This window comes from Gavialis gangeticus, unplaced genomic scaffold (assembly GCF_001723915.1).
Source record: "Gavialis gangeticus isolate Ggan-Ray unplaced genomic scaffold, GavGan_comp1, whole genome shotgun sequence".
Lineage (NCBI taxonomy): Eukaryota > Metazoa > Chordata > Crocodylia > Gavialidae > Gavialis > Gavialis gangeticus.
Genome location: NW_017729029.1, coordinates 59,996,187 through 60,010,185, shown reverse-complemented (window position 1 = coordinate 60,010,185; position 13,999 = coordinate 59,996,187). Strand labels below are relative to the sequence as shown.

General features: G+C 38.5%; 1 protein-coding gene across 1 annotated transcript in view; it reads left to right on the top strand.

Moving 5' to 3' along the window:
• Positions 1–13,999, top strand: part of DCHS2 (dachsous cadherin-related 2) — a 124,349-nt gene that overhangs the window by 96,481 nt on the left and 13,869 nt on the right. The window contains exons 15-17 of the mRNA XM_019521054.1: positions 3,470–3,681; positions 7,762–7,913; positions 12,283–12,413. Coding sequence (XP_019376599.1) covers positions 3,470–3,681; positions 7,762–7,913; positions 12,283–12,413 — 495 coding nt within the window. The remainder of the gene's footprint in view (positions 1–3,469; positions 3,682–7,761; positions 7,914–12,282; positions 12,414–13,999) is intronic.

Genomic DNA, 13,999 nt, shown 5'->3' with positions numbered 1-13,999 from the left:
TGCCTCGGAAGAGCCTGAAAGAGCAGGACCTGCAGGTAGCAGTGGGACCCTCAGCAGTGTGGCATACAGCTGGCAGGCGAGGCTCCCCACTGGGCTCCAGGATCCCCAAGGAGAGGCTGCAGCCAGCAGGAGAGGCTCCCTCTGTTCCAGGAAGGATCTGAGCAGCGACCTGAGAGGTTCCCAGCTCTGCTTCCAGCTCCTCCAATCAGAGGCCAGGCAGCTTGATGTGAGGCCAGGGCTCCGGAAAGGTCAAGACCCCTAGCCATGTGGCACAGTGGTGGCTGTGTGGCAGTGTTCCTACCTACCACATAGGCAATCTGGGTTCAAGCTTCAGCTGAGATGACTTAGGGTGAGTGAGGTAACAAGAAGCAAATCTTCTTCCAGTGGAAAGGGGCCATTGTTTCTCCCCCTCCAGGTACCAAGGCCCTATGTTTCCTTGACATTTTGCATTTTGTGCCTTTTTATATTTCACCAACCCGTATTGTTTGTTCTGCTGTTTATATTTTGTTAACCCTGTTTTTTGTCAATGATTGCAAGTGTCTAACCTTTGTTGAATCCTGCCCCCTTGGGGCATTGTAGTGTCCACTATACCCTCTGATTTATGCCTGTTATGTTCCCAGTATTAAAAGGCATATGGTTAAGTCCCCATTGGTGGTCTGGCTCTGCTCTATAGGGGGAGGAGAGTTCCTACACCTCCCACAGCGCTTGTGCACCTGCTTTGATCCCTTCAATTGCAGAGGGGGTACCTCTTGGAGTACCGCCTAGGTTACAATTCTTTGTACAAGTATCTGCTTATTCTATTAGTATACTTCAGAAGCAGGTTTTTGGAACAGTGTTCCCATTATGGACATGTATAAGATTGTCATATGGTCTTCACTGCTTATCTTTACAAAACATGCTGTAGTTCAGAGCTTGTACTCTTCTGCCTTGACTTTCATTCCATGTTTAGGAAGATGCCAAAGTTCAGCCACCTGCAGTGGCAACTGCTGCATCTTCCCCTATAGTGGGAATGTATATGTGTACGATCACTCCAAAGAGAAAATGTGGTTATTTACCTCTGTGGTAACTGTTATTTTTCAGTACATGTCTTGCACCTTCCCTCCCTCCCTGTATCTTCAGGGTGGTTGTGGGACACATGCATGGCCATCTGCAATATTCCTTTTTAAATAAGGTAAGGGCAGTTAAGTTATTTTGCATTATTGGCTGAGGGCACAGGAGCACACAGGCTTCATGCTCTGCCCCAGAAACATGGGTGGCCAAAGAGCTTGATTCTCATGCACTGAGTATACATACCTTAACAGTAGAAGGTATATGTGCACAACCTGTCTCAAAGAGCAACATTTACTATAGAAATAAGTAACATTGATTGTCATCTAGCCATTTTTGTTAGTTCTGTGGTACATGCAGCAGATTATTAACTGCATTTTGTACTATATTAAGGAAATGTGCATGCTTAGTAGAGTTCTCACCCAGTATTTTTCTTATGGGCCATGAAACACATACTGCAACAGTTATCAAGCAAGGATGGTTGAAAAATGTTCTAGGCAGTAATGAAAAATATCCCAAACCAGTATTTTTTTTAAAATGTTCCCAAATACAACATGCATTCAATTTCTGAATACCAACTGACTATTAAAATGTATTTCCTTATAGCTATATGCAAAACATATATCCAATGCCTAGTTAAATGTCAAACATGATTTTCAGTCATTTATTTTATTAACATTCAACTGTCTTATTTAATGTAAATTAAATGTACATTAGGGAACTTTTGTATAAGGCATTATCAAAATATGCCTTTCTGATAAGAATAGAACAAGTGGCAAACCTTCAGTAAATCAGGAGATTATAGCCACCACAAGTACAATAGTTTTCCATCTAGATGGCCTTCTGAAATAAAACAGGATGGAAACTACTTGGGGGTTCAGCACCGCTAAGAATCAGGCCCCACTCACTTCTTAAGCAAGTGTCTAAAGAATCTAGCTTTAGAAACTCTTGTTTGAAAATCTTGGCAGTAATATCTTATACATAGGGGATTTGTATTGAACACCATCTGTAAAGCTTCCACCGTTAACAATATGGATTCTTTTTAAATGTTATGTTTATAAAAAAAGGCAACTGAAATGACAGAATTCTTTGTCATACAGTTCTCACATATAAAGCTAGAGAGTATGCTATCCCAAGATGTACACATAGCTCTTTTTCACACCATCAAAAGTAACATGCCTCAAGAAGAAAATGTTAGTGAAAAGTTCAGTATGCAGTTCTCAGGCTGGTTTCAGGTAACTAGTGCTAGTACAGTGAAACATCCATTTACATGAAGCTACACAGAGTTGACAATGTGATTTTCATACCCATTGCAGATACTCAACACAGATTATCTCACCACTAACTAATATTTCCACACAAATGAGGTCCCTTGTTGCATTGTATGGGCACTAGACGCTCTCATTATCTCATGTTAAAGATGATATTACTGCAAGTCAGTTGTACAGAAGGACTGTAAGCTATAACACTGACATTAATTCACAGGTTATTTATTTACACCTTAATTATCAGTCATTTTGCTTCATCTACCAGTTTTTGTTGAACCAGAAGTAAAATTAAAGAAAGAGAACAGTGACAGAGAATCAGTGTGCAGACTTTTAAGTTCTCATTGTCCAGACACGATAAATTAATTAAAAATTGTAATTGGGGTGTATTTGGTACTTTTTTCCCTACCCAACAGTTATTTTATAACGCAGTTTTCATTACTAATTTCTGGTAGAAGAATGATTTGCTTAAGGCATGGCTACAGTGCCAAAAGCACTGACAAAAAGCATGCCCTACTCATTCACACTTGCTCATCATGAACCAAATCCCAGAAATGAGGCAGTGTAGTCAATTTAATATATCCCTAAGCATGCTGATCAGGATTGAGTAGGCATAACATGCTTCTGGGTAGTATCCCTGGGTCCCCCACAGTGAGAGTGTCCTCGTGAAGAATTATGAAACCAGCCTTAAAGTGGACTTCATTGTGGAGCATAGCTCAAGCTGCTGTGTTACGAAGGCACAGTTGCAAAGATATGCCTCATTTTGATACAAATGAAGCTTTTGATTTTATGAAGTTGCTTGTGTGGCTGTTAGCTGGAGAAAATTATTATGTCCTAGATTTGTGCTGTTACCAGCAGGAGGGAGAGAAGTCTATAGTGACAAAGTTAGGTGATCAGAGGAAGCAAACACTTACACTGTTTTTAGAATTCACAGATTTATTCAATGGTGGAGGTTGCATAATGAGAACTCTAAGAACTACATATATGTTGTGGTTTCCTCTTTCAGTTATAAATATATATTTTCATCTTGGTGCTTTTCCTTCCATAGTAAACAATTATTTTTTCTTTATTTCACTTTTATCATCACCTTAAAATTTTATTTCACCTATGAATGTACATAACATAAATTCTTTAAATTGTTTTTGGAACAAAAACAGGTGAACTTAGAGTGAAAGAGCCGAAGTTTCTTGATTATGAACTCGAAAGCAAAATACATCTTACAGTTTTGGCTGAAAATGGCTTGACTTCAACACTTTGTGGCATAACAGTTTTGATACAAGATGTGAATGATAACGCACCTAAATTTGAACAAAGCTATTACAAAACATCAGTATGGGAAGGCCAAATCTACAGTACATACATCATGCAGGTAATGGGGAATATGTACTTATAAATCAGTTTCTCTAGTTAAAATTAGATTTAGCCAAACTGTGTCTATAGTCCAGCGAAGTATGTGTCAGACTTATACTATGCACATGATTGCAGTTGGCTACCTTCTTCAATACTATGATCCTTGTTTGGCAACTTGAAAGACTTAATTAATTTTGTCTCGATTTGATCTTCAGCTTCAGTTAATTTTTATCAAGATGGACCATTATCCTATGTCTGATTACTAAGTCTGCAATTAGTCATTAGTTCAAATATTTTGTTCAAATTTTTCTTTCCCTCTCTGTGCCAGATGAAGAGCAGTTCTTCCAACACCACTTTAGGCCATTTGTACGAGTGCTTAGCAACCATCATAGTTGCAAAGTTCTTTCTAGTATGCAACCTAAATCACCCTTTTTTCATTGTAAGACTATTACTTTTTGTCCTATCCCCAGTGGACACAGAGAACAATTAATCTTCATCCTCTTTGTATGAAGGGGATCCTTTTATATATAAAGATTATCTGATATGCTGTGGTTTCTAGGATCCACTATAAACCCCAAGTCCTACTGTAAAGTACTGGACCCTATTTAGCCATCTCATGTTTTGTGTTTGTGCATTTTATTGTTCCTTATTTAGTGTAGTACTTTGCACGAGCATCTACACATGCACAGTTACTGCACAGTAACCTAAAATTACTGTGCAATACGGGTATGCATCTATACATGCACACCTATCCTGCACAGTAACTATGGTGAATTATGCCACCTTGGGCATAAATTTGATATCTGCATGATGATGATCAAATTTACTCCTGACTAGTTACTGTGCAGTGACACATGTGTAGACAGCTTACTATGTAGTAACACCGTGTGGACTGATTTGGGACTAACTTTAGTCCCAATTCAGAGCACACACCACGTTATTGTGCTTTAATACCTGCATGTGTAGATGCCGGGCTATTTATGTTTACTGCACATCAAATTTAATGTGATGTAAATGCACGTATAGGTGTGTCCTGACCTGATTGTCCTTATTGAATTTTATCTGCTTTAGTTATTTTTCTAATTTATTGAGGTCCTTTTGAATCCTAATCTGGTCTTCTCTAAAACTGCGGTTATTTCACCCAGTTTAGAGTGATCTGCAGATTTATGAAACATATGCTCAACTGCATTCTCCAAGCCACCAGTGAAAATATTGAACAGCATCAGACCCAGAACAGACCTCTGGTGAAGTCACTTAATACTTCTTCCTAATTTGATGCTGAGCTATTAATGACTTCACTTTGAGCACAATTATAGAAAAAGGTTTAAACTATATGCTCTAATATTGTTTATGAGAATTCTGTAGAAGACATTCTCAAAGCCTTACTAAAAGTTAAGATATATCACATCCACTGCTCTGATTTTATCCACAAAGCCCATCATCTTGTCTTAGGTGGAGTTGAGCTTGGTTAGGCATGACTTGCTGTTGAAAAATCCATGTTGCTTGTACCTCGTTATGTTGCTACCCTGCATGTGCGTCCAAATTTGTTACTCTCCGCTATGTTTCTGGGTATAAGTGTTAGGCTGATTGGACTATAGCTCATTAGATCGTCCTTCTTTCTTTTTTTAAAGATGGTCACTATATTTGCCTTTTCCAGTCTCCTGGGACTTCATCTGATCTCCATTTCTCAAAGATAATAGCCAGTGTCTCTGATTACTTCCACAAATTAATTGAGTACTCTAGGATGACTATCATCAGGCCCTGCTGATTCCAAAACATCCATCTTATTCAAATAATATCTCATTTGTTCTTTATCTACTCTGTGCTAGGTATGCACCCATCCCCTCCTTGTCATCAGAGAGTTTTTGTGAAGACTGAAGTAAAAAGGCATTAAACACCTCACCCTTCTCCTTATCATTCATTATTAGCGTCTCCTGTTCCTTTAAGATATCTATTTTCCTCTGTCTTTCCTCTGATATCTAACATATTTATAGAATCATTTCTTGTTACTTACTATATGAATCTATAATAATCAAAGCCATACTTTCTCTTTTCTCCACTACCTGTCCTTCCTGAACTTACTATGCCCATCCAATTGTGTGAATTATCTCACCATGTCTATTTGATTCCAATTAGGCTATACTTTTCCTCATATTTTTTGTGTTAGTATATAAGTATTTAAAAAAACTAGATGAGTACTAAATTTCACCCTGACATCCTTGTTCAGATTTCCCTATATATCCTCTTCTTTCTGGGCCATTTTAAGGCTTTATTCAGGTCATCCTGCTCTTTACTTGCCTGTGGGCTTTTTATAGGTAGATTCTTGCTACCAGTAGTACATTTAAATATAATACCTCCAATGTGAGGGCACTTTTACACATGCTCCAGAGGTGGAGGGAGGGGCAGCACTTTAATTAGAGCAGCTCTGAGAGCCTAATTAAAGTGCCACTGCATCTCCTGTATCGGTGTCCCTGAGCTTAACAATGGCAGTGAGGGTGCTGGAACTAAGCTTGTTTGAGCTTTAGTTCACGTGCCCTTGCCACCATTTTTAAATGCAGGGGCGCTGATAAATGAGATGCTGGAGGCTGCTGGAGTGTGGTAATTGCCATGCTTCAGGAGACTCAACTGAGTCTTCTCTGACACACTGGAATCCAGCACTTTGGAGCAGTCTGTGCACTCTTATGTATAGGTGTCCTGAGGTACTAAATAAATATGTTTTAGGCTGGTTTAATGCACAGTAGTGAAAGTGCACACTTTTTTAGTAATGCTTATTGTTCAGTAGCTTATTTTACTGCTTATTAGCAGATTTTCATGTTTTTTTACACAGTGCTTTAATGCACAGTAAAATAAGCTACTGCACATTAAAGCACGTGTAGACATGTTCACTGAATTATGTATGTGTATATACACACACAGTATCTATACAAACAGTAAGGGGCCACATCTTTAAAATGAGTTTATTCAGCTAACCAGAATGGAAGTAAAATGGAAGTCAAATCTAACCATTCAGTCTAAAACAGGGGTGGGCAAAATGTGGTCCATGTGCCAGATGTGACCTGCCAGGCCATTCTGTCTGGCCTGCGGGGCCCCTAAAAAATTTAGAAAATTATTATTTATCTGCCCCTGGCTGCCTGTCACACGGCCCTCAATGGCTTGCCAAACTCAGTAAGCGGCCCTCCGCCCAAAATAATTGCCCACTCTTGGTCTAAAACCTACTGCGAAAGAACAACTAACTTATGTTAATGTAAGTGTACAAACAGTTCTTACTCTAAATGGGTCCAGTCTCCAAAAATATTTCCCTACCTGCTTATATTGGAGCTAAAGAGGGGCATGGTTTGGGCTAGAAAGGAATATGTTTTTCTCAATGAATGCCTTTCCATTGCAAGTCAGACCATAATGAAGGTCATGTTAGGTATCTCTGAGGATAAGTAAATAGACAGCAACAACTGTCCTGAGGGCAAAGCCATTAGGCAAATGAATGGACATAGTATTTAAAGGAATATATGTCCGCCACTGGGAAAAAAATCATTAGACAATCAGTCCAGTGCAACACATGGGAATCTTTTGAGAGGATAAAACTTCCTATATTCCTCTAATTAAGAGAAGCATACTTCTGGTCTAATCTGGATTATATACGTTATATCTCAAATTCAACAATAAGAAGTACAAGTGGGGATAACATAAGCAACATTAAAATAATTATTATATAAGAATATGGTAGTTCAGTCACCTAATGCTTTACTTCTTGGAATTTTGAAATCTTCAGCAGAATGCTCCAACCCAAGATGATGGAATCTTGTTATTTTGCAAAAACATTTCTGTTCACAGGTTGACTGTGAAGAGGTTGACTATTGTAACCTTGACTGGGAATAGGTTGACTACTGCAGCCTAACAGGCTGACTGTGAATAAGCTGACTGTTGTAACTTCCATGGCAATCACATACAAAATTTCGGTTGTAAACTATTTGACACTTCCTTTTAGTTTGTGTACCCAAAATGAAACTAACTGGGGGGACATGGCGGGGAATCTCTGATATAATGCTTTTCTTTGAGAAGGTGAAGTTGGCTATCTCTAATTATGGATTTTATTTCCAAACAGATTTTTGCAACTGACCTTGACAGTGGGCTAAATGGAGAAATTGAATATTCAGTTTTATCTGGTAATGAAAATAAACTGTTTCTTATTGATTCAGCACAAGGGATTTTAGCAGCGAATGCAATCCTGAATCATGAGGACATTTCATCATATAGGTTTGTGGTACAGCATCTTTATAAAATATATATTGATCCTCACTTTATTTACCTTAAGTTGATAATGTTTGTGCTGTCTATTTTTATAGTTTCATACTGCTACCCATCATTTAATAGCTGAAGGCCTGCAACGTAAAACGAATAGCGACAGCAAAGTCCATTATTGATTTTGTAGAGTCTCTGACACTGTTCCCTTTTTGGAGAAAAAGCATCATTTTCTTAAATCAGTTACAACACACACAGACATGAGCACTGTAGCTGATCTTCTCAGACACCTTATGCATGATGACAAGTGCCCACATGTGGAGAGGAGGGAACTGTACCAAGACAGTTGAAACAGATTTACTCCTTTCTTTGTTCACCTATAGGCAAAGAAATAGAACCATTTTTGACATAAAAGAGAATTTTAAATTATGTATATGAGTTCAGAGTTAAGTGATATAATTTTAAGTTGGAAGTAGAGCTTGAATTTCATTGTCCTGAGATGATGCGGCATTCCTGAACTTCTCTTAGCTACCTCTTGCTTTACAGTCTTTTATTTCTGCAAGAAAGCACAAGTTTCTAGGTAATAAGGATGAGGATAGACCCTTGAAAATGTGAACAAGTCGTTCACTAGAGTGAACCTCAACTGCTTATCGACGCATGCAAGAAAGGTAAAGTAGTATTATATTATGCCTGTCTTCAGAAAATGACCACTTTGACACCATGAGTGGATTGAATGTAAAGAAGAATATCACCACTTACATTTTCCCCAGTCAACGGGGAGCCACTGACTATGGGAGTTTTTGGAACCTAGTAAGGGCAAACGCAGTTCAGATATCAGACACAATCTTATTTTGAATAGCTGTGTTATCCACTAAAGAAAGTGCCTTGTTTTGCTTTCTGAAATATCGGGAGCTGAAAGGATTACCATATTATTGTCCTTTTCCTCCCTGGTTTAGCACTTGAATGGAAATGTCTTGAAATCCAGTTGTGTTGTCCTCTCAGGAAGATTCTCACTTCAGTAGAAATGTTATTTGAGCATAGAGTGGAGGGGCGATCCTTTTCAGAAAAAAGGACATTTCCCTGATTTCAGCTTAATTTGCACGAATTCCACAGCTGGTTCTCTGCATAAAGCAAGTCAAGTCAATATAAACACACAGTGTGCTGCTGACTTCAGAAACAGAATCATTTTCTATGCAATACTTAAGGTTGATTTTATTTTTAATTTTGCTAGGACTGTTATCCATATACTAAATAGAATTCATGTGGAGGGTACAAGCATTGTCATCTATCAGCTGTTCTTTGTTAGTTTTCTGATATTTCTCCTGCAGTTTGCCACTTAACATGCCTTTTTATTTTTTTACAAATTAAACCATGATTAGAAGTCAAAGCAAACAAATAATTATATGAAGAGAAGGTACAGGCGTATTGAATGATTAGCATACCAATCTAGTTTATATACTGCAGTCTTAAAAAGAAAAGTACCTAGATTACTGTATACTGTATCATTAGAATTATGATTTTTTCCATATGACTGTGACTAAGACACTTAGACTAAGCGTAAGTCACTTGAAAGTTTTCCTTTCCTCTGGAGACTCAGACTTTTCCTCATCCAGTCATCATTCTTAAGAGCCATAATAGTTTTTGGAAAATCATATAGACCAACACAATATGATTGCTTTTAAATATCAGTGTAATTTAGTAATAGACACCTATGGGAAGTATTTTATGTGAACTTATTGTTTGGAGTCTAGAAAATTTCATTTGAAGTTTATTTTTATTTTTCTCCTAAGTCAAAAGCATCTGTGATTTTTAGTGTATCTATGACAACTAAATATGCTTTGTTCCCTCAAATACTACTTTAAAAGAATATTGGAATAAATATTCTGAAGAAACAATTCACTGTTAATGAAGCATTAAATAACTAAACAGAATGATATATCCATATATCTTGAACACTGAGTTTTCTTTTATTAATATTTAAGTTTGAACCATTTAATAAGTTCATTTTTAATGAAATTTTGTTATAATTTAAGTTTTTATATGCTCCCCCTTAATAAGCTATGGATTGTTCTTTTACTGAAAGAACTTAGAAGAGCAGCAAAAATGTTGTTTTAAAAAATGTTTTCTCTAATTTCAAAATGGCATCATTGCTTTTTTTTCAAAATTTGGAAACAGTCGCTTATTTTAGCTAAATCAAATATTTTCTTCCCCAGAAGTTCTAAGTTCCCCAAAATAGGGAGTTATACTACAAGTGCTGACAGAAACTTAATTTTAATGTCTTGGCTGAGATGTTTTTATGAGATTTTTTTCACTGAAACCTTAGAAAGTGATTATTTTAGTAAAATATTTCCATATGTACCTTGCTGATATTCATTCTAGACAAAATATGCTTTCTATACAGAATTATACATGGTCACCAGTTAAATACAAGCCTGTGAAACTAGTTATGTATGCTGTTGATGTCATAAACCGCAGGAGCACCCAAAGCACAGTTTGTGTGATTCAAGAATCTACAGCTTAAATTACAGCACTGGTGTTCCATATTGTAATATAGATATTAAGAAAGTCACCATTTAGTTGTCACTTCAGTCAACACTGTGACTCAGAAGAATGATCTGCAAGAAAGACTGACAACATCGTATATCACAAAAATGTTTGTTTTATAAACATTCAATGTTTCCTAGTTCCAAAATGTTTATACATTTAATTGGATTGACTTTTTGATCAACTCTTTTAAAAAAATTTTTAGAGCAGATACTAAACTACCTTAGGTTGGCTACGTTCCACAGAGGTAAATTTGATCTAATACTGAATTCCACTTCTGCAGAGTTTGGGTTGCTTATGATAAGCAATAGGGCCATGAGAAATTTCACCGTCTGTTTTGTTTTGATGTTGTTTTGACTTGTTTTGAGCTTGAAACAGCAAAATTGAAATGAAACAGCCTCAGAATGAAACAAGGGCAGTCAAAATGTTTTGAAACTTTCAAAAAGTTTTGAGTTTTGAAGCTGAAGCCGGACTTGCCTGCAGAGAAACAGAAAGTAAGGAGAGGGAGGGGTAAAAAGGGGGAAGGACATGGTGAGGGCATGCCTTAACACACACACTGGAGAAGAAGCTTCTGCAGGAGAGAAAAGCAAGGCTCTGTCACAGTTTGGCTGCCTGAGATGCTGCTGGTGCTACTGTGCTGCTTACTAAGTTATTACCTGTTCTCATTTAAAGTAGTGGACCAGGCTGAAGCCGTAGAGGAGAAGGAGACCTCATTGGGGCACACTACTGTGTTGTGTAGAGGCCCCAGCGAGGGCATGCCTACACACACACACACACACGCGCGCGCGCGCACGTCATGAGTTTTGCTTGTCAGCAGCTTGAGGTGCAGTTTCCCAGAAACCCCTACACCTATTTCCTTGACAGCTGGCAGGCTTCATGGCCTCATCAGGGGCTACCATGCCTGCAGTTTTCACCCCACTGTGTCTTCACATGTACAAGTGACATGAGTTTTGCCATCAAGATTTTGAGGTGCAGTTTCCCAGAAACCCCTGCACCTATCTCCTTGAAACATGGCAGGTTTCATTCCTTCAGAAGGGGCTGCCATCCCTGCTGTTTTCATCCAGATCTGCCAAAAAATGACAAAAATTTATAGGCAGTTTTGTGCTTCCCCATTATAGCCTATAGGTGAAACATCAAAACAACTAAACAGTTTCAATGAAATGAAACAGAACAGTGCTTTTAAAACAAAACAAAACTCAGAACAAAACACTGTCCCAGTGAAACAGCGAAATGGAAGTTGAAAAACAAAACGGTGCTGTTTCACACAGTCCTCATAAGCAATATGTTCTTGATGATGTAGAAACTAGTTCTAAGAAATGAAATCTTTGTATGATTTTTCTTCTTGAATGGATCACTATTATCTATCTACATAAATGGAATTCAAAGTAATTTTAATAAAATTCAAGGCATTTCCTTGTGTAGTAAGCATCGGCATGGGACAGTACACTGATGATAAAGTTTGGCTCCGTTAAAGTCAGTGAGCTCTGAGAAGGCCAAAGTTTACTATAAGCTCTTAGTGTCAATTAGGAGTAATTTCAATAGTTAAACAAAGATTCTTAAGGAAGTTGTTACTTTGTTTCAATATGAGCCCAGTATGTCTTTGCCACCTGGAACCTCTTGGACTATGTCCTTATAAGCTATCCAAAACCAAAAAATTCCAGTTATTCATTTGTACGCTGGAAATTAAAATGCAATTTTGGAAACGCGCTTCCAAGAAGAAAGGAAAGTATTAGGTATTGTCCTCATATTTTTACTTTTTCTTTGAACATTTGATAATATTGTTGACCAAGTCTGTGATTGCTGGCTGACCATGACAACTGTGGCTTCCTTTCAATACTAGGTTGGTTGTACAAGCGACTGACAAAGGAAACCCCAGACTTTCTGCTACATGTATAGTAACAATACAGGTGGTGGATGTTAATGACAATGCCCCAGTTATCCAGGCACCAGGCAAAGTACAGGTATCTGAAAGTAAGTATGGTGGTATGGCAAGAGTATTATTGCTGTTAGGGAACATTAAACTGAATGACTGCCTTCCATGGTTTTTGTAACAAAATGTTAACACTGGAAAAACCTCAGCCATGACAAAACTAACCTTAAGATATTGAGAAAAACAATCTTCTTTTATAATTCCTGGATTCCACTGTCACATTCCTAAGACATTTTTTACATTCGTCTCTCATTTGTAATAGAAACATTCACTCTTAAGATGAAAACATTGGAATTTTATTATTTACCTAAATTACTTAGGTCAGAATTTTCAAATGTATTTGCCTGATATTCAGCACTAAATCTGTGTTTGACCATTCTAGTAAAGTCCCTTATTTTCAGGGACACTCAGCATCCAGAGCACTGCTTGACAGGGTATCATAGCTGCATGGGCAGATCCAGTATCATGCAGCCACACTGTCTTTGGCTGTGCAGTGCATGTACAATGAGCTCTCAGCTCACCAGCATGTCAGTGCAGCTCCTTCTGAAGCTGCATACATGTTGTGACCTTTATGAACTCACCAGCTGATCAGAACAGGCTGTGGCTGGATCCCAGTGAGTACTGTTTCCTTCATGCCCCCCACTCTACTGAATTCAACAGCGAGGGAAAAGAGGGGACAGGTGGCAGTAGCATCCTATGGGCTCTGGACTCTTTGTGAAAGCTGGGACTGCAGCTGGAGCTGGCCCTGGTCAGAAGGTAAGTTCATAGCACTCACGCCACATGAGGAACTCTGTAAGGCAACATAGCCAAAGGAAGATGGGACAGTGAGTGCATTTACATGAGATGCTTGGTGTGCAGTAGAGTAAATCTACTGCGCATTAGTGCACCATGACAAAAGCTGTGCTAATGCACTAATGTGCAGTAGAAGTAATCTACTGTGCACTAAGCATCACAAAAAGGCCATGAGCCTTTGCTCCTGCGCAGTAGTGTTGGCTACTGAGCATATAGTGAGTACCTCATATTAGAGGTACTAAACTTAATGTGCAGTAGCAACGGCACATGTAAATGTACCCTGTGCCCCCGCACCTCCTGGATCCCTTCCTGCATAACTGTATTTTATATGGCAGTCTATAGTAAATTGCAAATTAACACTGAGATTTCTAAAGACTGAACCAGGGTTATTGCACTTTCTGTGCCTGGATCTTGCATTTACTCTAGGATATACAACTAACCTGTGCTAAAAATTATATATGAAGATTGAAAATAAATATTTCATAGATTTCATAAACATTTGGGCTGGAAGGGACCCCGTAGGATCATCGAGTCCAGCCCCCTGCCCCAGGGGCAGGAAGTCAGCAGGGATCATAGGATCCCAGCAAGATAAGCATCCAAGTGTGTCTTGAAGGTGTTCAAAGTGGGTTGGTTCAAGCAGCTGGAGGTGGTTCAAACCTTGGGGGCTCGGACAGTGAAGAAGTTCTTTCTTATGTCCAGCATGAATCAGTCACAGTGGAGTTTGTGACCGTTCGATTTTGTCAACCCTTGGGGGGCTCTGGTGAACAGATGTTCCCCCAGATCCTGATGAGCACCTGATAAACTTATAGGTGGCCACCAGATCACCCCTGAGCCT